Source organism: Nannobrachium achirus (assembly GCF_963921795.1).
Source record: "Nannobrachium achirus genome assembly, chromosome: 22".
Classification (NCBI taxonomy): Eukaryota; Metazoa; Chordata; class Actinopteri; order Myctophiformes; family Myctophidae; genus Nannobrachium; species Nannobrachium achirus.
In genome coordinates, this window is record NC_137829.1 from 22,105,175 (window position 1) to 22,129,942 (window position 24,768).

Below are 24,768 nucleotides of genomic sequence, written 5' to 3' on the forward strand. Positions count from 1 at the left end.
TCTCAACCACTAGATGGGAGCAAAGACCATTGAGAGAGATTGTCACACCATAAACTTGGATTTATTCTGGAAACATTTAGTTCACCAGTCACGCACCACCATTTTGTCACGTTATTATATTAGCTCCCTTTTACTGGCAGCAGCAGCAAAATTAGACTGACTCATCATAGTTTCAAACAGGTGCAAAACCGAATAATATAGGCTGAAGACAATCTGGAAGACTTAAGAGGTAAGTTTCAGGTTTCACACCACTCTCTTGGTTGAATAGTCCTACCTAAATAGCAAAGTATTTCAGTAATTTAAATATGAGCTTGGTAAACTCAAAGGGCTTAAAAGTAATTATATTAGGCTATACAGGCCTATAAGCCTACATGAAAAGACGTTACAAATTAGCCTAATAAATCAAGAAAACTTGGGCATAGTTAGCCTTATGCCTACTCTTTCTAGTGTATTTTGAAATTGAAAATGAATAAGGCAGGCATTTAATGAATTGATCATTCGTGATATATAGGTCTATTTGTGATATAGGCTAGTTTAATATTTATGGCGTAATGGGCTACTGTAGGCCTACGTCCCAAGTCCCAACTGTAGCCTATCCCACGCCAATAAACCACGTGTCCCACTCAGATGCGTAATAATAATAATAATTATACATTTTATTTGTAACGCACCTTAAATTTGTACAAATCTCAAAGTGCATAAAATGGCATAAAAATAGCAAAAGCAGTAGAGTTGTGTGTTGATCGATCAACACACACAAAGCATGCAACAGGCTGATTTGCCGCAGCCGCCTGTCGCACGGTCGCTTTGCCACCAAGAACAGATGATCTACGACAGCGGCACCGTCCTGACTACTACTATCGGACGGAGTCGCCACAGCAGCACGCACGCACGCACGCACGCACGCACGCACGCACGCATGCACACACACACACACACACACACACACACACACACACACACACACACACACACACACACTATCGACTACAGCACAAGCAGGGAGGGTCGGGGTGACGGTGACGCTCCCAAAACACTGGCCATGATTTTCTGGGTGCTTCTATTTTTTCCAAACAACCCTCGCCGTGCCGCCGCGCGTTCTCAGCTGATCATGACGTAGTGCGTGCAGCTTAGCCCACGAGAAGAGACGAGAGGGGAGCTGGCCAGGGTAGAGGACTTCACTGTCAACTTATGATCGTATTCGTATGGGACATTGTAACGTTAAATAGCCTGCTGTAACAGTACCACTATAGTGGAACTAGTAGTATAGTACCGTTTTGTCGCGAGGTGGGGATCGCAGCCAGGGGGGCTTGGCTGGCTGTGTGCTGTCTGGCTGTCTGCGACTGTCACGAAGAGAGAAGGAGAAACGCTTTCCCGAGGAGGAGGCTCTGCTTCTACGACCAGCTCTCCTTCTGAGCCTACATACCGGCTACCTACCTACCTACCGCACACCAACCCTGGCCTGCTCCATCCAGAAGGTAGCCACTATAGCCAGCCTACAGACGCGCGCCTTAGGCCTACAGACAGACGGTAGGTCCAAACTCCAAACAGCTTCAGTCGTTGAAACAATTAAGGGCTAACATAACTCTAGAGCACTGTTTCCCAAACAGTGGGCCACGAACCATTTGTGGGTCACGCAGCAATGTTTATTATGGGTCACAACTCGAGTAAAATTCCCATTTTCTTTTCCTACATTTCAAAAGATTGTATTTGTATTTTTATATTATTAAAAAAAAAAAACTATTGTATATATTTTAAAACAAACAAACAAGAAACTCTCAGAGTTACAGGCCGACAAGGGACCATTTTGGAACCCCAAGGGTCCATGGACCACACTTTGAGAACGATTGGACCACTGTGTTGAGAATTGTGGGCTCCAGTAGTAGGCCTACTACAGACTACACGTTTGTTTTGTTAGGGAAGCAGCAACCTAACCATATTTGGTCATATTTTCCCACCTTGTCACAAGTTCTGAATTTGATGTTGTTTTTACTTTTTTTACAACTCCTCCAATTAGAGAAACCAGCCGTGCTATAATAAACTGACATCCCAACACTTTGAAATGTGTGTGTGTGAGTGTGTGTGTGTGTGTGTGTGTGTGTGTGTGTGTGTGTGTGTGTGTGTGTGTGTGTGTGTGTTTGTGGTGGTGGTCCTTCCTGGCAGCAGCTGTCAGATCAGATGCCATGACAGTCTGTTGAAGCTGTAAATAACATAAAGCCATGTCCCCCCACCGGGTGTCCAGCCTTCGGTTCCTCACAGGGGAATACCGGGATAGACAGATAGTCCAGTTTACTTTAGGTTGGTTTGGAACTCCCCCTGGCTCCCCCCGTCTTGTCACAGTCCACTCCACTTACGACATTGGCATGGGGGTAACAGCTATGTAGCCATCTAAACGGAACTATTGGCCCATTTGCATGGCCAGAACCCTTTCTGGATGGTAATTAATAAAAAATAAATAATTACAATTACTTTTTTTTTTATATACAAATTATTATATTCTTTTTGTTCAAGATTTAAATGTGGGACTCGGCCTCTAACTGCTCAAATTCCCTTCAATGAAAACAAAACAATAAATAAAATGAAAATAAACATGTAATAGTATAGTAACTGCGCAGGTATAGATAATCTGTGCTGACAGCAAAATATGTCATAAGTCTGTTGTGCGGCATCCACTTTTTGAGTTAAAAATAAATGTATTTCGGACACACAAAGGAAGATTTTAGAACTCTACTCTGACTCAACATCCCAAAAAGGGAAAGGCTCTGCAATAGGCTAGTTGCCTATAAGAGGGTCTGTCTGTCTGTGTGTCATGGAGCTAATCTCGCAAACAGTTGGATCAATCAGCTAATTTCTTGAGCGCACATTGCCAGTAGGCCACAGGTCACATAAGTTTTATACTTTTTGAAATATATATGAATACATATCGAACTATAATTTTATAATGGAAGTCAAGGGAGTGGAAACACATATTTGAGTCTTAAGTCATAGTCATGTCGTATTTCACTAATCACTGTCTGAGGAACAGCTACCAGGCTGCCCCCCCTCTCCCCCCTCCCGGATGTAAGTGAAAACAAGACTTATGGTCCTCTTTAAAATATAAATAAATAAAGAAAAATTGAGTTGGAAAACATTTTTATATATAGTGCAATTTGTACACAAGTTGCACCATAACACCTATTTCACCCTTTACACACCAGACAATTTTATAGCTGAAAGTAAACATAGACTAAATAATATACCAATGTTATTACATTCAGCTGTGTCTACTTGCCAAAATGTGTGCTGTGATTGTGAGTATAATCCACCTAAACTGTCATATTATGCTGATGCTGGACAGTTTATTTTGTATATATATAGGGGTGCTCTCACAAAGGCCAGAGCAGAGGACAACGTCAAAATGGCCGCAAACATGTTTGAAAGTGAAATATCCCTTTAACAAAGATGGCAGCAGTAAATAGTAAAGAGACTTGCCTGACTGCTAGCGTCCGACATCTCAACACCACACTACGTGGGGGGAGAGAGTCTGACATTCCGGGCAGACAATCCATTTCGGCGGGGGGGGGCTAAAGCCTATTGACGTCACACACACACACACACACACACACACACACACACACACACACACACATACACACACACACACGCGCGCGACGGCGACGTGGCGTGACATTGCAAAAATACGTTATTTCTCATAACATATTATATGTCTGCATGTTTACGTTAGTGCAAAATGGTATTAAAACGTGAAGAAACGGCACTATTTCATAGTTTATTAAAATAATACGAGTCAAGTCTGACTCCGCCATGACAGTTTTCACGGACCAATCAGAGTCCACTAGACTCTCACGTGGGCAGAGGACACCAATCAGAGTCCACGAGTGAGTCTTACGTGAGCTCAAGAGCTCTGTTTGGAGGGGGCTGGGACCGGAGCAGCCACACACGTGCCCCAAGCATACAACCCTGATTGGCCCATTCAATGCGCCCGCTCTTCGGGCGCCTTCGAAATAGATTAAAATGTGTGCAGCTTCAGTCCACACTACAAACCACCCACCAGCAGGGGGGGGTGATGTGCGGACTGAAGTGTCAGGCTATAAAGAGACAGCATGCTACTCCAGGCAGTCTAATTAAAATAGAAATCACCTTCATTATTATTAGAAAACGCTCATATTCCCCTGCCAATAGACCCAATTCACAGCCCGCCTACGCATGCGCACTCAGCGAATTTCTCAGCAACTTCCTGGTGCTGACGTCAGCTTTGGAGGGTAAAATAACCGAAAATAACATAGAAATAGCTGGACTTAAAGCCAACAAATCATTATTTCGAACGGTAAAGTAAATTATGCCTTTTACTATCTTGTGTTCTTGATCATGCTAGCCATATTTTATACATTACTATTCGGAAATTGATTAAATTTGCGATTTCTGTTAACTCTATGGGATATTAGTAGTTTTTCCCCTGCTACCGTGACGTCAGCGCCAGGAAGTTGTAACGTGAATTCGGTCAATATGCATTTACCGGTAATCATTAAATGCATTACATTTTAATGCATTCATTCATATATTTTTTTCATCATACACAAAATGTAATGAAATTATGTAACAGGCAAGGTAGGCAGGGCAGGGCAAGGCAAGGTGTGTTTATTTCTTTTAAAAGGTCATGTAAAATGAAACAGAAACAGAAAATTACAGTAGCCAACATTTTAGGGGCTGTATAGGAATGTGCTTTGCATTTAAAATGGAAATCACTCAAGAGGTCTTATGTATGTATATGCTGCTTTTTGCTGTTGTTCCTGCTATAGGTGTGGTGAGGCCTGAGGAGGCGACATGGTCGATTACTATGCCACCCTGGGAGTGTCCAAAACAGCCTCTCAGGAAGACATCAAGAAAGCGTGAGTTACTGTTACTGTGTGGATCTAATGGAGTTGCAAAACCCCAGAAAAAGCATGCACATCCGCTGTCTGAATGCCAGGTGCAGCCAGTGCAGAAGTCAAAATCTAATGAAAATAGAGTCTTCTCCACCATACAGACGTGATGTTTCGAGCCTAAGCTGCTCTTCCTCAGACAGTGAGTAGTCAAATACGTGTGCAAGGAAGAGACACTTAGGCTCGAAACGTCATGTCTGTATGGTGGTACATTTAGAACATTTGGAGCATGATCCAGTGTGCAGATTCTATTTTTATTTGATCTAATGGAGTTGCCCAGTGATTCTTAATTCCAGGCCTGGAGGCCAAGACTAGTTAGTATTAGTAGTAGTAATAGCACTGGCTTACCTGTGATATTAGTGCTAATACTAACTTTTAATATTGCTTTTACTATTACTAATCCCATAATAGATTGATAGATACGGTCCTTGCTTTCATAACAATAGTTTTCAGTTACAAAATGTAGTTTATTTTTTAGTTTTACAGCTGTACTGTACTGTTTCATTCTGGTGTACTCTGAGGTTATAATGAAAATACGACTTACATAAAACAATCCCTGTCAATGCCATATCAACTTTTAAATTAGCCTAATATACATTTACACAGTATCTTATCTGATATGCACCACTCCATAGGTCACTGATAAAGCACATTGCATTATGGAAAATGATGGACTCAAGGCTTCACTAGTTTCACTGTTACATTATAAACATAACACATTTGAGTACATACGTACATGTATGCAGGAAGGAATGCAGGTATAGCACTCAAATGGTAAATATGATTTAAAGTTAAATTAATATAATCTAAAAACCATTAACATATGACAGCCTTTTAGATTGTAGAGGTTTGGGGGGTAATTTAGTTTTTCTTTTAGGACGGATTGAGATGGTCATGGGCTGTACTGGTATGTTGGACTAAAGGATTTGATCAGATCATGGATCACACAGTATGTCACTTAAAGGTGATACACCATGAATTTAAAAAGTATTTATGTCATATTGTTTATGTCCCAAAAACGTTTTTCAAAAGGTTTGAGGCTAAATTACCACTCCTGAATAGAGAGCCTCTCTCATTTTTGAATGGCTCTCAGAGCATGTTCAGCTGCAGTACCACCTTTGGCCTAAACCGAAAAGATTCAGACGTCAACGACGGCAGCAAATCTGGACAGCCTGTTTTGAGAACCCGTGGGATGCTTTTAACCTCCGCCTTCCCAAAACCAGAGAAAGACACAACAGTCAGAAATGGGACTTTGTGAGGATAGAAGGTGCTAGTGGGACCCCAAAAAAAGGTTTTAAAATAGGAAAAGTGCAATTTCATGGTGTATCACCTTTAAGAATAACCTTTGTTTTGCTCTGAGATAATAATTCTGTATAATGTCAAGAAACGTCCATATGTTGTATACTCAACCTATATACAATATGTATTTCAGATACAGGAAGCAAGCACTGAAATGGCATCCAGACAAGAACCCAGACAACAAGGATGAAGCAGAGAAAAAGTTTAAAGAACTGGCCGAGGCCTATGAAGTTCTTTCTGATAGTAAGTCACAACACTGTGTGCTTAACCACTTGAACCCAATACTTCTGTACTTGGTCCCCTCTTGTTTTCCCTCTACACCAAATCTCTTATGGCCAATCCACAAGCTCACAACACTTCGAAACAAGACATGTTGTGAGCTTGTAGAGCTGTTATTTTTGCAGAAGGATTGCCTTTGCCTATATATTTTGTTTATATGTTTGCTTATTATGACATACCAAGAACAGGAACGCTAAGGTTCCTGGGGGTAAAGCTATGGAACACAAGAGGGAGTGACAATAATGTCTGGTTGTGACTTGCAAGCTTGTAGATCTGCTATACTTGCTATTTTGGAGAATTGACATGCCAAAAATAGGGATGCCAGTTTGAAAGTGGTTACATTGACATTGACAGGAAAAGCATCATGATTTTCAAAAGGTTGAAAGGTTTAAAAAGCTAATGAAACCCCATCACTACACTATAGTGTATATTCCCGTGAGTCATGAGTCTCGTACTGTGTTCTGATGTCAGGTCTCTCACAGGAGAACTTTACATATGAGTCATTGCTTTAAATATTGCAACACACTGTATATTTAACAATATTTCGCGTGTGTGTGTGCCTGGTGTGATGTGCCTATATACAATATTATGTGTGATCACTGTATGTTTTTAAGTGCCATTACTTTTACCGTCCTGCAGAGAGTAAGCGGGAGGAATACGACAACTATGGCAGTGACCGAATGAGACACAGAGGTAAAAAGAGCAAATGTTCACGTTCAACAATGCACAGTAGAACATGCGGCACCATATGTTACGAACCATTGTCGTCGGCACAGCCCGTAACATATCATTGGGCAGGACACCAGTTTACAAAAAAAAAACACCAGTTTTAAAAGCAAGATGGTCCTGCCATTTACAAGAGTATCAAAATGTTATCATAGATATATGTACATGAGATGTCATATGATAAGGTAGATCTTAGAATGTTGAATACATTATTACCTATTCCCAAATGTTACTTGAGGTGCTTAATTCAAGGAACTAAAATTAACTCAACACAAACCAAAACAAATTCCTTTGCTAAGGGAGCTAACTAAACATAATACCAACAAGAGTCGGCATGGAGAGAGCAGGGGTGCGCTGTTCCCCCTCCACGGCTACGTGTGTGCTCTCTCCCAGAGCCAGGCTCAGACTGAGGCTTTTATACTGTTCCCAATCAGGTAATCAGTGTCGTTTGGCGTTGCCAGGATCCGTTGCCCCTCCCTGGCCAGATCCCCATGCCCCGTTTCCATGGCAACCTCCACCGACTGATCTATAATAAAAGAAACACATGTCTCTATTCATAGAACACAAGAAGAAGACTAATAGTAATAATAAGAATAATAGCAAGACACGACCCAGGGTCGTGACACCATAGTATCTATGACACGGAAGTAATCTGTCTATTTGTCTTCTCTTCTCCATCTCTTTGAACTCCCTTCCCTTTCTCTTCCTTTTCCCAAAACCACATCCTCATAGGCTCGTCTAGATCCTCTCCTACAGATTTCTCAAAAGATTTCCCAGGGTTCACCTTCACATTCCGCAGTCCAGACGAGGTGTTCAGAGAGTTTTTCGGTGATCAGGATCCATTCGCCAACTTCTTCGGTAAGTAAGTGTTGTTTTGTGAGGGGTGTACTCCAGGGAATGCGTAAAGATTCTACTGTATTCCAGCACAAATACACATTACAGACTACATGTACATACATACTCAAGGCTTTCATTTCAATCAGCCATTTTCGAGCCTTTATGATGATGATGATGATGATGATGATGTCAATCTATCCTTCAGATGATTTTTCTACCTTCGGAGGCGGAGGCATCCATGGGCATGGGTTTCATGGCAACGCTGGCCCCTCTCGTCTTGGCCCCAGTCGATTCTTCTCCTTCCCCTCAGCAGGAGGTAAACCGAGTTCTCCCATTACTCTATTGCTGTCTAGTTGGTTAGTGATGACTCACTCAAGGCAAGCCTAGACCCACAAAACTGTTCCCAGCGGAACATGTATCAATCTAATCCTCCTCGTCTCTCCTCCAGTGGACTTCACCTCCTTCTCTTCCTTGGGGGGAATGGATGGGATGGACAGCATGGGAGGAGGGATGGGCAACTTCAAATCCGTCTCTACCTCCACTCGCATCATCAATGGCAAACGCACCACCACCAAAAAGTACAGTATGCATTTTCGTCCTTTGCCAAATGAGCTGATCTGGGCCAAGTTGCATATCTTTTACTAATTATTCTTCTTTCTTTTTGTCTTCCTCTCTCTCTTTTTACATTACTTGGTGCTAAAATGGGAGATTAGCATAAAAAGGATCTTTGCTCAACATATGTGTTTATTGCGACCGTCAGGGAGCAGTTTACTATCAAAACCTCCACCGGCCGTCCATCCGTCCGTCCGTCCGTCCGTCCGTCCGTCGGTCACACGTCACACGTCACACCTTTGCCCTGCTCATATCTCCGCATCAGTATGACATCACACCACATGTGTACACAAACCTTTGTGTACGTTGCTGTGGCAACAGTCTGTTGTTGCTGGTTTGTTAGTGTACGTTAGCAACCACCTTAGCAACCATGGTTTTACCCTAGCAACCAACTGTTTACCCTAGCAACCAACTATTTACCATAGCAACCATGTTTTTTTTACCCTAGCAACCAACTGTTTACCATAGCAACCAGATACGCAGAGCAGGGATCTCCATATATGGGCATAAACAGGTGACATCACACTGATGTCAGATACTCAGAGCAGGGATTTCTCCATAATATATGGGCATAAAAGGGATTCTGTTAGGGATCTCCATATATGGGCATAAAAGGGATTCTGTTAGGGATCTCCATATATGGGCATAAAAGGGATTCTGTTAGCTGTTAGTGATCTCCATATATGGGCATAAAAGGGATGCTGTTAGGGATCTCCATATATGGGCATAAAAGGGATTCTGTTAGGGATCTCCATATATGGGCATGAAAGGGATTCTGTTAGGGATCTCCATATATGGGCATAAAAGGGATTGTATCCCAGATGATGCCCTGTTAGGAGATCCACACTAACAGAATCCATATATGGTCCTACCGACAGCTGCTATAAGCCAACCCTGGCGATAAGGTCTGAGTCGAAGAAATGCTTCTTTCCTGGCAAGAATTGCCCCTTTATACTGTAGGGCTCGTTTGTGTATTGTATGACATCACGCCACATCATCGGCTGAGGACTGTGTGATGTCATCATATCTCCATATATGGAGACATAAGTTGCTCATGACCAAATATGGGCTGGTGAGGTCAGACTTAGTGTGATGCGTAGGTTATCTCCATATATGGAGATTCAACTTCAATGAGTAACCATGGCAAACTGTCAACTGCCCGTATGTATGGTAAAACAAACTTTTGGCCTATTTGTGGAGATAAGCGACCAACGGTCGCTTATCTCCCGATTAGGGAGTCTTACTGGTATACAGTAGTAGGTGTCATGAATAGGGTGTCATGAGTAAGTTGGCTAATGAAACCAAGTTCACTGAAAGTTTTACTGTGTTTACTTCCGGTGAGTAATTTGAGATCCAATTAGAATCAATTAATTATCCAGACCAAAAAAAAAGAAAAAAAAAATATATATATATATATATATATATACACACAGTATAAGTAGTTATGACACATCTAGTATAGTACACCTGTGGCAAAATAAACACAAAGAAATAATAATCCAACAAAACTACTACTATTACATGCCTGAATGTGCTGCAAACAATTAAATAGACAGTGTGCTATGCCACTCACTCATATGCCACAAATGTTGAGTTGCAGTCTTATCACAGACATGCAGGAGTAGATGTCTGTGACATAAGACTGCAACTCGATGTTTGAGTCATTTTGTCCATGCCCAGTGTGACTTGTTCCAGTTCGTACATGTGTATCAATTGTAACTGTAAATCATGGTGTAGTGCTAACACTGCAACCCAGTGACCTACACAACGGAAAAGACAGTTCACTGTCCTGGGAAGTAGAGCCTGACCGACGCCCAGAAGATCCTTGGGTTCGATGCAGATCCCGACTCCTAGCTCAGCAATTACCGTTGTTTTAACCGATATAATGAAGGAGAAAAGAAAGCTAAATGTTCGAATCAGTTTGAAAAAATTGTAATAAACTATGCAGGAGTCTTAGAAAGGATTAAGCCCAGATTCATGACTCACCAACCAATGTGTTGTAGCTTGGCGATAGAAGTGTAAGGGCAGCAGTGTATTGAAAGACAGAGTGATGTTTTTCTTCAGATGCATAATACGTGTCTGTGTGTGTGTGTGTGTGTGTGTGTGTGTGTGTGTGTGTGTGCGCGTGCGTGCGTGCGTGCGTGCGTGCGTGCGTGCGTGCGTGCGTGCGTGCGTGTGTGTGTGTGTGTGTGTGTGTGTGTGTTTGTGGGTATGGTCTGCAGGATCAAGGAGAATGGGCAAGAGAGAACAGAGGTGGAGGAGGACGGGGTGCTGAAAACAGTCCTTATCAATGGTAACCACACCTACAGCCAAGATCCTCTACTGCTAAATTAGTTTTAGGCACTATAACCTCCAATGCTATATCTAACATCTTTAAGCATTTAATCATTGCTGCCACACTGATCTGTTTTTAAACATTTGGATAGACGTGTGCCTGTTTCAATCTATGTGTGTTAGTGTGCTCATGGATACCGGGTACATCTGTACGCTAGGGATGGGATGGGACGAATGAAAATGAAATATCACGATTATTGTGACCAAAGAAATCTCGATTTACGATATTATCGCGATAATCAAAATATCCTCAACGTCCATTATTCTGGGGCGGAACATTTGTCAAAAAATAGTAGATCTAAAAGCTCACAACGTGTCGAGATTTGGTAGAGAGTGGAAAAAAATACTGTATCAAGTACGTACATTATACTGTAAGTACGTTTTACCAATTATTGAGGGTTTAAATGGTTCCCGGATATGCTGCTTGGCAAATAAAAGGTGAATTGATCCCAGTGCATGACGGAGGACGATATCACGTTAAATGTAACCTCCACGATACGATTATCGTGAGTGTTTCTTATCACGATAAACCGATAATATCGCTTATCGTCCCATCCCTAATGGATGCGTCTGTCCGCAGGCGTGGAGGATGAGATGGCCCTCGCGCTGGAGCTGAGCCGACGGGAGCAGCGGCCCTCGCCCCGCCAGTCGTCCCTCAAGCCACGCCTCCAACCCACCACTAGGCCCCCCGCCGAGCACCCCGAGAGGTCCCGCCTCAACCCGCACCCCACGGCCCCGCCGCAGCGCTCGTGTAGCTCCGCCCCGTACTTCCACTACAGCGGAGGAGGCGAGGTGGACGAGGACCTCGACGAAGACCTCCAGATGGCGCTGGCGTGCAGCCTGTCGGAACTGGAGGCCCAGCAGAGAGCTGCTGGCGCCACGACCATCTCAGGTGCCGGGGGCGGGGTTAACGTCACTATCAATGTGACCAGGGAGGAGCGTAGGGATGGTGGCGGGGTTACTAAGAGTGTTAAACACTTCAGCACGGTTGATGGCAAACTGGTTGAAAAAGAGGAGAGAGGTGGTGGTGAGCACAAAAATGAGGAGGGAACTATAGGAGGAGGGGGTTGTGGAGCTAGTCGGGGGAGGGATGGGGTGACGGGTTCAGGCCAACCAAGGGGACCAGGTGTCTTATCTGGGGAGCAGCCAGGCATCAGCCCCCCTGATCCAGACCTGACCCCCAAAGCTGCTAATTCAGCAAACCACCACAGTGAGGATGGGGAGCCTGCTGTAAAGAACAATGACAATGTTGTGAAGAAGAAAAAGAAGTGTGGATGCATTGTGTGCTGATGGAATGTGTGATGTGTGTGTGCGTGCGTGCGTGCGTGCGTGCATGCGTGCGTGCGTGTGTGCGTGTGCGTGTGTGTGCGTGTGCGTGTGGGTGCGTGGGTGCAAGCGTTTGTGTGTGTGTGATGCATTCTGCTGTGCGTTTTATACTACATTTTGTGTTTGGGGCAGTGCCTTCATTGATCAATGACAGTGCTTTAATTTTTTAAGAGAATGAGATGTGCAGATAGAGAATTGAGATTGTGTTAAAATACCAAATCCACATATTCCCACATACGCCTAAATTCCCAAATGCTAAGCTAAGATGTAACATTATCTATGAATGTATATTTGCCTAAACAAGAAAATATTAATTTCTTTGGCTTAAATACATAATCCATACCTTTTCTGTACATTGTGTCCCTCTCCCGGCAGATAGAAGTAATTGCAACGATAGCTAGTGTCATGCTGGTGACATCACCGTAGCCAAAGCCAAGTAACGGACCCAGCATAATCCAGCAATTAACACATTTACTGCCTAACACAACTAAAGTCGGGTTATCAAATCCATGAGTTGACTGCCTAACTCCACTTTCCTATAGTAAACCGTAGCCTGCGGTCTACGGGACCCGGCACTGATGCAATGGAATGATTTTCAGGAAAATTGATTTATCTCGGAATCTATCTCCAAATCGCGTTTTGGTCAAAATAAGCCCTTTTCTACGGACCATAACAAAAGCACGGATGGCCGCGGTTATAATCTTTCTTGACCGGGTGAAAGAAAAGACGAATCGTCTGCCGTTCCCGGAAGTAATCTGATTACATTTGGACGGTGGAACCTCGAAACTAAGGTAAAAACACTGAAAAACCTCGGCAGAAGAGCTACTGTAAAGTAAAGCACATCTCTGGCTGAAATAGCTTGGATACAGGGAAAGCACCACTTCTGGTGTGCTGTCCACGTTAAATACCTGTATTGCCATTGTCAACCAGTACTGTAGTCTGTAGATGTCATACCCAACAACACCCAGGTCAAAAGAGTATGGAGACCACCTCTGACCACAGATGTGGTAGTTATAATGTATTAACGTACTCTACCATAGAGAATGGTTAAAATACATCCTGGATTTCAGCTTTAATCGTGTAAAATCAAGAATTGGACAAGGAATACCCGATAGAGATTCTGTATGTGTGCATACCTAGCTGTGTATCTCTGTCTGTGTCTGTGCCTATCCTCATGTATCTTCTCTGCTTTTTGTGTGTGTGCACAAGTCTTTTGGAGTCAGTTGAGACCTGGTTATGGAATTTTCCTGCACAGACTCGAGCCTTGTTCTCTCTATTATAGAGAATGTGTTAGAATGACGTAATAGCAAAGCTACCCCAACTCCAGTGTAGCTTCAACTGAACTCACGGTATTAAACAATCACAAACAGAATACAAATGACATTACGCAAATTATTTTGTTGTTCTAAACCATTGTGTGCTTACTGATTAACTGCTATTGGTGTCCTAAAGGAGAAGGAAGCACACAGGCTGAACAGGCCCCAAGGCTTAATAATAGGCAATAGGTTAGAGTTGCACTTTGTTGGCTAGAATGGTTGAATCAAAGCAGTATTTTTTTATCCTAACCAGAGCATTATGATCTAATGTATGACAAAGAACAAAATAACCAAAGTTATCAAAAATATTTTGTTAGTGCCTTTTAAAGCATTTCTTGGATGTCTGTTGTCTTAACCAGAGTGCACCAACTACATGTTCCTTGTGACTTAAAGGGATACGGATTTGAATCCAAATCCTGTCTCTCTCCCTCTCTATTTGCCCTCACACGTACGGTAGTGTGAAGTGAGCGGTGCTATGCGTCCCATGCACGCAGCTTGGGCAATGTGACCCTCAGCATACAACAAACTTTGAGCACTTTGTGCCAAGATGTAGGGCCAGATGTAGGCCAGACAAAGCTAGATGTTGGAGCTTGGCTCCTTCCAGGAGCACTGCTCAAAAATAACATAGGCACCGCCTTTTTACATTAAACCCTATGGGAAATCACCTAGTGGCGACAGCATACCAGCCAGCCATTGGCTTTTCTTTTAAAGTTCAGAACAGATTGACTTTTTGAGAAATGCGCTTATGATGTGGACCGCTTTTTATCAGCTGTCCAAATCCAATCGCCTCTGTACTCTCTGCACAACTGCAGAGCTGCTCATCAGAGCTGATGGTTTCTCAGAGGCCATCAGCCACAGAGACATCCACACCCAACTACCACCAGCGACCCTCCTGCTCCCCTGACTAACAAAAGCGGTATATTATAAACCTATTGTTACCTAATATCCATCATGAAGTTGTATTTTTTCTTAAACGCAGACCTATTAATATATTTGCCGATTCACCAGTGTCAGCTGCACTGCTCAATACTGAGAAAGCCAGCAGTGGTGCCAGGAGAGAGGTAACTGCCGGCGAGGAGATCTATGTCAGCTTTGTCTATAATGGATTGATACATTTTTAGGCGAGAAATATGCCATGCACGGCATGCAGTGATCAATCTTGATTAATTTCACCTCTACAGCTGCTAGTTTAAAACGTCAATATTCTGTACATTCCATCGAGTATTGTTGAAGTGCGTTTATATTAATCGAATGACATCGCCACTACCATTCTTTTTGCTGTCGGCAGCAAAAAGCCACCATAAAAGGCCACATAACCACCTACTAAAGCAATAAAAATGCCAAAAAAAAGACATAATTTTTAAATAATAAATTAAAGAAAAGCATGTCTAAATTACGTAATTATGCGCTAGTAAGACGCCCTAAGGGCGAGGTCGCGCACATGGGCGTGTGCACGCATCCGCTTGGGTGACGGGCGGCAGAGCGGGCAGACTGCTGGGCAAGCGCTGGCGCTTTGGCATGGGATCAGCTTTGACCAAAAGAATGAACAGACCTGGTTGGTTGTTTAAGTTGGACAAAATGTGGCCATATTATTTTCCCTAATATGGAGATGACTGACATCTGACATCATAGATGTCTGACGTCATAGACCTATGAGACTGCGGTCTCAGGTTGGTTGTTTAAGTTTGACCAAATGTGGCCATATTTTCCCAAATATTGAGATGACTAACGTCTTATATCATAGATGTCTGACTCGTGGCCATGTATGGCCTTCTGGTGTGCCAGCAGAGTGTGCCCTGTTATTTATATCAGGTCGCACTTGTTGATGGTGATGTCACCAAGAAGGCATAATATTGATGACATTAGGGATCTGGAGTGTGACACGAATATTGATGGCATCAGGGATCTGGAGTGTGACATGAGGCGTGACGGACAGACGCACATGGTCTGCAGGTTTTCATACTGAATGCGACCTACGGTCACAATTATGCCAGCAGTGACAAATCCATTGTCCAATCAATTACCAAATGGCGGAGCACTTCCATTGGCTATTATTGGTCTTTTGATGGAGCCATTTTATATGAATCACTTGACTTTCTTAACTTAACCACTTAAGCCCTATTTACTTTGTTGTGCGACAAATGGCTAAAATAGCTCACAAGTCGTTGCATTCAAGACGCGCTGTGGGCTTGTCAATCACCTATTTTCGCTGTTTTGAAAATGTTTACATTTTTTATATGTTTTGAATATTTTGTAAAAAACATTTATAGTTTTTGCTACAATGACGTGCCCAAAATAGGGATGCCAGGTTAAAAGCGGTTAACCATCAGTGGAGGAATTGCACAAGTAACCCCATGTCAGTATTTAGGAGGAATGTGTCAGGTGTTGACGAAGGGAATGGAGGTTGACTGAAAGAAACAGAAGCCGGCTTGTGGTTGAAACTTTAGACCAGCTGAGAATCTAGAGAGATAAGGAAGTAATTCCGCATTCTGCTGGCTGCTTTGGTACAAATTAAACTGTTAAATGTTTTAATGTTGTTATCCAGTTACAGGCAGTCGGTTTAAATGCCTGGATCAGATTACCTGCGAGTGTGTGTTATTGGAACCATAGCTCATTTGTCATATATAATCTGCATCATACACAAAAAAGGGACCTTTATGTAAAAAAAAAAGGTGCTAATATTTGGGGTGATGCCCTTTCAAACATCTTAGCCATAGGCTCTCCTAGTAATTTTGTCAGTCTGTGTATGATTGTGAGGCAAAAGTCTAAAAATAATCCTAGCTGCCCCTAGAGGCTGTGCTGCTCCCCAAATGCAAGTGCTGCTCACACCCCAAATGACTGGTTTGAACCAATCTCCCTGTGTTCTCATCTCGCTAGTGGTGTTAAGAACTTGTGCCCCCATGCACACATTATCTGGTTACATAGCACAACAAACTAGCGGCCAGCAAACCGGTGCATTGATAGCCTGCTAAGGGCACAGTGGCTTTACATGAGAAAAACGTTTGGGCACAGTTCGGCCAAACAGTAACACAAATCACATGCCTTAACTAAAAAATTAAATAAATGCGGTGCTTAAAATATAATATTTATCCACATTCAGCCACCATGTACCTTTGATGAATGACGTTAAGCCTGCAGAGTTAAGGTTCTTGCACACTGCTGCGTTTTTTCGGCCGAATATCGGAGAAAATGTTGGAGCACGTTATTAATCAAATCAACCTCACGTTATGTCAATCACGTTTGCACACTGCCGCCGGTTATTTTGCCCATATTATTATTTTTTGGACCAGGGTCGATCTTTTCAAAAAAACGCACCAATGTGCAACCACCTTTAGTTCAGGTAGACAACTCAGAGCAGTGCCAACTCCTGATGAGGTGATCAATCACCTGCAGACTTCATCTGATTGGGGCGGCTAATTAAACCACCCTGCTTACTGCTCATTCTTTTTTAAGCCGCTTGCTGATCTGCTATGCTGCTACTGCTTTGTGCTCGAGCTCTGGGATGTATTTTGCGCTCTCACCACTCCAGGGGCTTGCTGTTTCATCCCCTGTAATATCCACAGTATTCGTCAGATCATTCATTCATTATAATCTTTTCATTCTTACAGGGAATGAATGAATTGAAACAGTGCCTTGACGCCAAAACATGCTTAACCGATTATTTATGCTAAAATATATTTTATGCTCAATGAATATATTTATTTCAATCCAAGAGCTGTCTGGCACAGAAATAAGATACAGAAGAATGTGGCAGGCAGAGTTGTTGAAGACTAGATTCCCTCATATTGTAGTGAAGCAGTAAAGCAGTGACTCTTGTGGTGACTCTGGTGTTTAGTAAGGGTTTCCATGGCACTGCTGGAGAGAACCTATACCGTCTGCTATACTGCAACTCACACACACACACACTCGCACGATATGGAACTTTAGCAACTGTCCGTCTGACTGAATGTTTTCAATGGGACTAGAACTAGATGATATATGGAGCGTTTATGATTTCATTTGGAATGCATTTTACAAGAGAGGGTGAAGTGAATAGTGCCAATTGAAGCTCTGATGAGACTGGATTCAACTCAAGACCATGTTCAGTGTGGTGAAGGCTAACTGTAATAAAACGCTCCTCGTAACTATAGTGCAAAAGAGTATATTGTTTACTAATGTATAGCATAGAGCCCCATTCATACTTCGTTGTGCGCCGGTGTCGCGCACTGAGAATAGCCAACCTACAAGCTTGCAACGCTTGTACAGTAGGTCTGCTTGTAGGTCTGCTATTCTCTGCCGCTCTCTGTGCACAACACCATTACATGACAGAGCATAAATTAGACTTAAGGCTGAAATAACGTCACAAGGAAAGTCTCATGCTATTCAGTATGTACGCCAACATTCTGCAGTATGTTTGTATTCATAACCTACGGTTCCTTATATTGTTATACACAGTAGTTTTACTTTTAGCATGTTGCCTATTATCCTTTTTTTTATTTGATTTTTTGCTACTATATAAACAAATCCAGATGAACATTTCCCTGTATATTATTTTGTTCAGATACTGCTAAATTAATTTAAAATGGTTTCATACATTTCATGTGCTTCGTGTAGTTTTAAAATGCATGAATTGCTTTGCTTCCTGTCATCGCTTTTGGCAGAAATAAAGTACACCCCAAGTGTGTGTAAAGTATTCAGATATTTCAAATCATTTTATGACAATTTAACAACTTATCTGCTTTTTAAAGTGGTTTTGTCATTTCTCCTCCACAAAATGTAATTTGTGAATGTGGGGAGACCCGGGAGAGCGAGTAAGAGAAAGGGGTGTGTTATAATTGTACTACATCAGACTGGCTTGTTCTTGTTTTATTTTTCATATGTTTTCCTCAAAAAATGTCAAAAGGGAACAAAATTAAATAAAAGTTCAGCTAAAAGTCGAGTGTCAGAAACTTTTATCAAACAAGTGTCAGCAATCCACAACATTATTCTGTATTTTTTCCCCATTTTGTTTGGTGTTATAATATCATAATTTAGCTTTAATGTCACAGTTTGTCACCTATCCTTGTTGTTTGTGCAGTGAAATATTGTACTGTTGTTGAAGAAAATTTGGCAGGACAGTAGTACGGGGGGTCGGGGGTGCTCTTGGGGGTTGCATGATACTGACATGATGCTGACCATGATACTGACATGATGCTGACTATGATGCTGACCACGATACTGACCATGATACTGACACGATACTGACCATGATAATGACCAATACTGACCATGATAATGACACCATGATACTGACCACGATACTGATGATGTCACAGCACTGTGACAGCCCAGGGATATCAGGCCCTGGTAACATGTTACCATGTTATGCTCATATTGTTGTAACATGTTACCATGATAACATGGTACCAGGTAACATACTGTACATGGTAACCTGACATCCAAGTACAATTCTACTTATAATCTTAACAGGCTTTCTTTTTTAATCTCCCTGGGAAGCAGGCTAATAATAATGTAATAATCAAATTTTCATTGGGTGTTAGGGGCGGTAAGGGACCTGGATATTGGATAGGGGGCGCTGGCCCATAAAGGTTGTGTCGAGGGCTTAGAGTGACATTTTCAGAATTGCACAGTAAAGCAAAAACAAACGTATTATTGATTGTAATTATTTAATAAAAAATATATAATGCATATAATACATGCATATAATACATTTTTGGCAAAAATGTCATGTAACCCCCTTTGCACTCGTTATGTTCTACGGTTTAAAATGTGACACATTCCACAGGTGACAAATGAATAGCTAGGTGACAGTATAGGCACTCACAGAATACCATGCCTTTGTAATTTAAGTTGATTACTGATCTTTCTTCTTCTAATGTTGTGTCTGTCTTTTTTGTCTTTCTCACACTTCCTGCTTCCTGTTTCAGACTCAGACTTCCAGGCCTTTACGGGCTAATCTGATTGGCTCATGCTGCTCTGTGCCCCACCCCCCAACCCTGAGGTAAAGACAGAGACTGACGCTGCAGCATCAATAAACTTGCACCTTTTGTCATGTCTGAGTGTAATTCCCCCCCCCTCCCGCCCACTTTTAGCCTGATAAATAGTAAAACAGACAGCGTCGCTTGTTGAAAATAAATCAAAGTTATTTTCAGCGAGCGATACTGTCCTACGCACAGACCACTTGCACGAGATTGTAGACCACATAGATTATAAAGAGTGTAATACTGTAGATGGGTTTGACTTGCCAGCCAGACTGTTCCCTGCTGAAAACCCCCCCAGCAAAAACATCTCATGCTTTTAGCTGGTCTTAACTGGACTTCTGCTTCATTCCCACCGGACGCGATAAAGATTACGATAACGATGTCGGCGTTCACATCAATTATGACGGCCATCCACTTCAATTGAAAACAATGTTTTTTATCGTTATCTTTATCGTTATCGCGCCCAGTGGGAAAGGGTCTTTATGCTGGTTTACCAGCCTTCGTGTTCACACTGAGTTGTTCTTTTGTATTTTAGCCTTGAAAATTCCAAATTATTCCAATTTTGAACTATAGGAGGACAAGGATTTGAACATGGAACCTCTGTGCTGAAAGTCAGATCATTAGACCACTAGAACAGCTCTCAGGCACTCACAGTACTTGTCTCTTAGTACTTTCAAAGTGTTCTTTTGTTGCTTAGCCTTCGTTTGTAAGTTAGTTGAAAAACTTTGACTTGAACATGGAAAGTCTGTGCTGAGAGCCTGATCAACAAACCACTACACCATCACTGTCTTAATACTGTTGAAGTACTCCACTCAGTTATCTCAACTCACTTAACTCAGTTAATCTCAACATGTGTCTCTTAGCACTGTTGAAGTCTTCCTTAGATAGTTAAGTTGAAATACTCTCGCATTGAACAATAGAATGACTGGGACTTTAACACGGAACGTCTGTGCTGAGATTCTGGTCATTTCACCACTACACTCTCATTGACGTCTTAGTACTCTTGAAGTGTTATTTTGTATGTTGCACCATGTAACTTTACTGTTCTGTACTTTTGAAGTTTGTTTACTGTATATATTAACATTAACATATTCACAGCAATTTTGCATTCAACTACAGTAGGTCTGGGACTTGAACATGGAAACCCAGTGCTGAGAGTTTGAGCATTAGTCCACCTCACCATCACATGTTTAATGTATAGTCATCTTTTATCGTGCTTTGAAGTGTTCTTTTGGACTGACCAGCAACGCCTAACTTACCAGCTTGGCTTTGCTGGTCAACAGATGACAGCTTTCTTTATAGCTTTCGGAGATAGTGGAATATATCTGGCTACGAAAGACGAATACCAGTCTGTTCGCCCTCTCGGCCTTTCGCCTCAGGCGTCTATCCGGCGGAACGGTACACGGTCTCTGCCTCACTGCCTGGTATTCCTAAACGTAACCTCTGTAAATCGGTTAAAACTTACATTTTCAAATAATTGTAGTGGAGTAAAAGTAAAATATTTGGATCCGAAATTTAGTGGAGTAGAAGTAAAAGTATTGGAAATTGGAAATACTCTAGTAAAATTATTTCTCATCTTATCCTCAGTAAAACAAATACAAGTATAGGCTACCAAAACCGCCCCACTGAGCGGTCAGCGCATTGAGCGTGAGGTCAGCGGAAAAAAATTAGGCGAACGGCCGGGAGGGCGAACAGACCGGTTACCCACAAGGCTAGCCATAGACTGCCAGCCCACAATTCGCTGGGTCTACTACTAGCATCATGACCACACCCTCACTTTGGTGATTGATGCCCCCACCACACCCCACATCACCACCACTTATTAAACCTATTAAAATATATATATATATATATATATATATGTTACCGGATGTTTGGGTAACTCAGGACGTTCTATGTAAGAGCGCTTGTTTTGTCGTTCACCACACACCAATCACCACCAGGTGGCGACGACAGCCCATAGAGTTATAATGCGACAGCCATTCACTAGTGAAGGCGCTGACGTCACTCGTTTGCGACTCTTTCTTTATTTACTAGCCTAGCCTAGCCTAGCCTAGCCTAGCCATTAGCTCCATTGTAGTCACTTGGACAGGGCGTTTATCGTGGGCTTGCCCAGGCCTTACGGCCTGGGCATAAATATAACGATTGCATTCACCACGGCTTCGTAACTCGCGCGGCGCTCCGCCGGCCGCGCGGCCCTGGCCCGCTCTTCGCGGCCACTCGCACCTGCGGTGCTCGGGGGCGAAGAGCAGGACCAAGGTCCGCTGGCCTGCGCGCCGCTTGCAATGTCGTGGACAATCGAGCGGCTCCGTTCCGCCCCGTGCTGCACGACGAGTGCTCCGTTTCTCGACCGTCCTGTTTCTCTAACAAACCGTGACATATATATATATATATATATTTTTTTTTTGTGGCTTTTCCCTAAATTATTAGCAGTTATAGACATTACAACCATTAAAATAGTTATCTTGGGACTGTAAAGTCAAGATTTCTAAACGAATGAATGTCCTAAACTTGGAAAAACAAGTGAGACAAAATTGGTTCCTGACCTGTCCTGGCCCAAAAAGTAAATTACATCAACAAATTTTTCCTTTACTGTGACTTATAGTAAAGGAAAAGGCATGTTGACAGTAGCACATACTGTCTATTACTTCCACAACTGTAGTTGGCACTTAGTAAATGAACCCATATTGGTTCATGAGCAATCAGCCAACAAAGTGTTTGTCCATTGATGTAAGAAAGCCACCAGGTGAATCTGGCCAGTGCTTGTTTGTAGTGTACTCGTGGTATACAGGTGTTATGACGAAATGTTGACGTTTAAATCTGTCCTTCTCCTACAGGTTAAAGGTCAAACTCCCATAACGCACTTGTCTCTCTCTGCCCACCGGGCTTCTCTACCTGCTGAAAGACACTTTCTTCTTTTTCAAAGTTTTATTTGAAAACGCAAAGCAAAATGAATGACAGATACCAGACGTGTGCTCTCTGAGTATTTGTAGTATGTGAAGTGGTGTGTACAGTATGTCTGAGATGATACTGTAAAGAAAGACTGGAATCTTTGTATTTTGAATATGGTAAAATGAACAGTTCAAATCATCTCTGCATTAAAAGGTGATGTTTAAATTATTGTGTCCTGGGGAAAACACGCCTGCTCACACACATTCACAATCACGGACCACTGCAGTGTAAAGCCTGAGTTTAAATCAGGCTAAAATATTTTCATCTGGATTTAGATTTATAGCCTTTCCAAGCAAGGTTTTCGACAATCATCAGCTTACAAACAAATAACAAACAAAACAACAAATAAATATCCATCCCTGATGTCTTAAACCGGGAAAGCATGTGTGTCATTTTAGATTTTTAACCACTTTAACCATATTTTATACTTTTTCCCCCTCTTTATTTAATAGCAAGCTCATACCGTCTCACTTCATGCCGCGCTATGAGCTTGAAGATCTACCATTTTAGAAAAATCAAGAAAATATGTGTAAATCTTTGAATATATTTATTTTTAAAAGTGAACATTTTTAACTCAAATCTCTATGTCATGGAACAAAATCGGGCCAAATGAATATAATTATGGGGCTCCTCGACATGAAAGTTTGAGCACCAGTGCATATAGCAAGATACAGTAAGCTTTGAGCTTTCGTGTATCAGTTTAAAAAATTAGACTAGGAGATAAGAGTAATGTGACTGATCCACGTATGTTTTTGACTTTTGTTTTATGGTGCGTTTTTTCGACACATTGTAAAGGACAAACATTCACAAAAATATGCTTTTTTAATGCTGCATCACATGACAAATTTATTCAGATCAAGTCAAAAATACATTTTTATAGTTATTTTATATAGGTCTGCTACATGAAATAAACACATAATCATTGGAGTGGATTATTTACATTTATCACAATGATAAATACACTTGAAGACAGAACACAAAGTGTGTGTGTGTGTGTGCGTGCGCGTGCGTGTGTGTGTGTGTGTGTGTGTGTGTGTGTGTGAGAGAGAGAGACAGAGAGAGATCAGATGTCAACTAGGTAGTGAGCGGAGAGTGTAGTAGTACAACAGTAAAATCCTGAGTGATGATTTAACCCTGAGTGTAAAAGCGCACACATCACCCTAAGAGTTAAATTAACACTAAGCATTTTGCTTGTAGATCGGCTATTTTTGGCAAAGAGATTTGGTGTAAGCGGGAAACCGTGGTCAAAGTACAGTCCAGTTCTCTAATCACTACAGGGGTTTACGTGTTAAATGAACTCTGGGGTTTTTACTTTGTGGTGTGTCATGGCAATCTCTTCAGGTATATCTACAGGATGGCTGCTGATAACTTTGAAAATACTTTGATGGAAATGAACAAAGAATTCACACCTGCCACTGGGATATTCAACAAAACAGGCACCTGATACAAGGGCATGTGGTATGAATGAATCCTTTTCTCTAAGTACTACTAAGTAAAGTACCGTCTCTTTGACGACACTGTCACACAGAACAATTATGATCCATCACAAAAATAAATTAATGTTCATTTGTACATGAACGACTGCTCCACACAGCCCCTCTCTCCCTGTGCTGTCATAATTAAAGGCAATACCTGATGTGGAAACCATAGCTGGATCCACATGTGCAAAACAATCATTTAGATTTGATTTCTCTTGTTAAACAGATCTGAAAATCTCCTTACTGTCTTAGGGTACGGTCACACGTGTGAAAGGTGAACGACCATCACCAGTGGAGGCAAGTTCCTACCTTTTGCTGAATGCGGGTGGCGGTGCAGAATGTGACACACATGGAAATCTATTTGCTGGTAGATCTATATGAGAGTTGGTAAGATTACAGCCAATGACAACCAAGTGGGGTCAAATTCACCAAATTGAACTCAACATGAGGGAAAAGACGCAGATTTGCATCACCACAGGAGGGATGTCCCTCCTGTTTGCGCTTGTATGACCGTACCCTTAACTAGGAAGATATCACAAGGCTGTTATATATATATATCAGTGGGAAAAATGCATCTGTACCACTAATGGCTGACATCAGAATTTCTGCTAGATGCAAAGAAAAGAAGAAAAAGTACCAGGTTTTAAAAATCTAAGGAACCCAGAAGCCAAGGAGTTGGGAAAGTAAATTCTGAGGAACACAAGGTAAATCTTGTAAATCTTATTTA

The 24,768-nt window shown here is 42.1% G+C and overlaps 1 protein-coding gene across 1 annotated transcript; it reads left to right on the forward strand.

Annotated features, from left to right (window-relative positions):
• The first annotated feature begins 1,147 nt into the window (after positions 1-1,147).
• Positions 1,148-22,702, forward strand: dnajb2 (DnaJ heat shock protein family (Hsp40) member B2). Its single transcript, XM_080753062.1, has 11 exons — positions 1,148-1,530; positions 4,800-4,889; positions 6,355-6,464; positions 7,140-7,193; positions 7,959-8,084; positions 8,269-8,379; positions 8,512-8,641; positions 10,898-10,968; positions 11,590-11,901; positions 19,558-19,631; positions 22,449-22,702. Exons 2-10 carry the CDS (start codon positions 4,825-4,827, stop codon positions 19,584-19,586), a joined length of 1,008 nt encoding a protein of 335 aa, XP_080609188.1. The 5' UTR covers positions 1,148-1,530; positions 4,800-4,824; the 3' UTR covers positions 19,587-19,631; positions 22,449-22,702.
• The last annotated feature ends 2,066 nt before the right edge of the window (positions 22,703-24,768 follow it).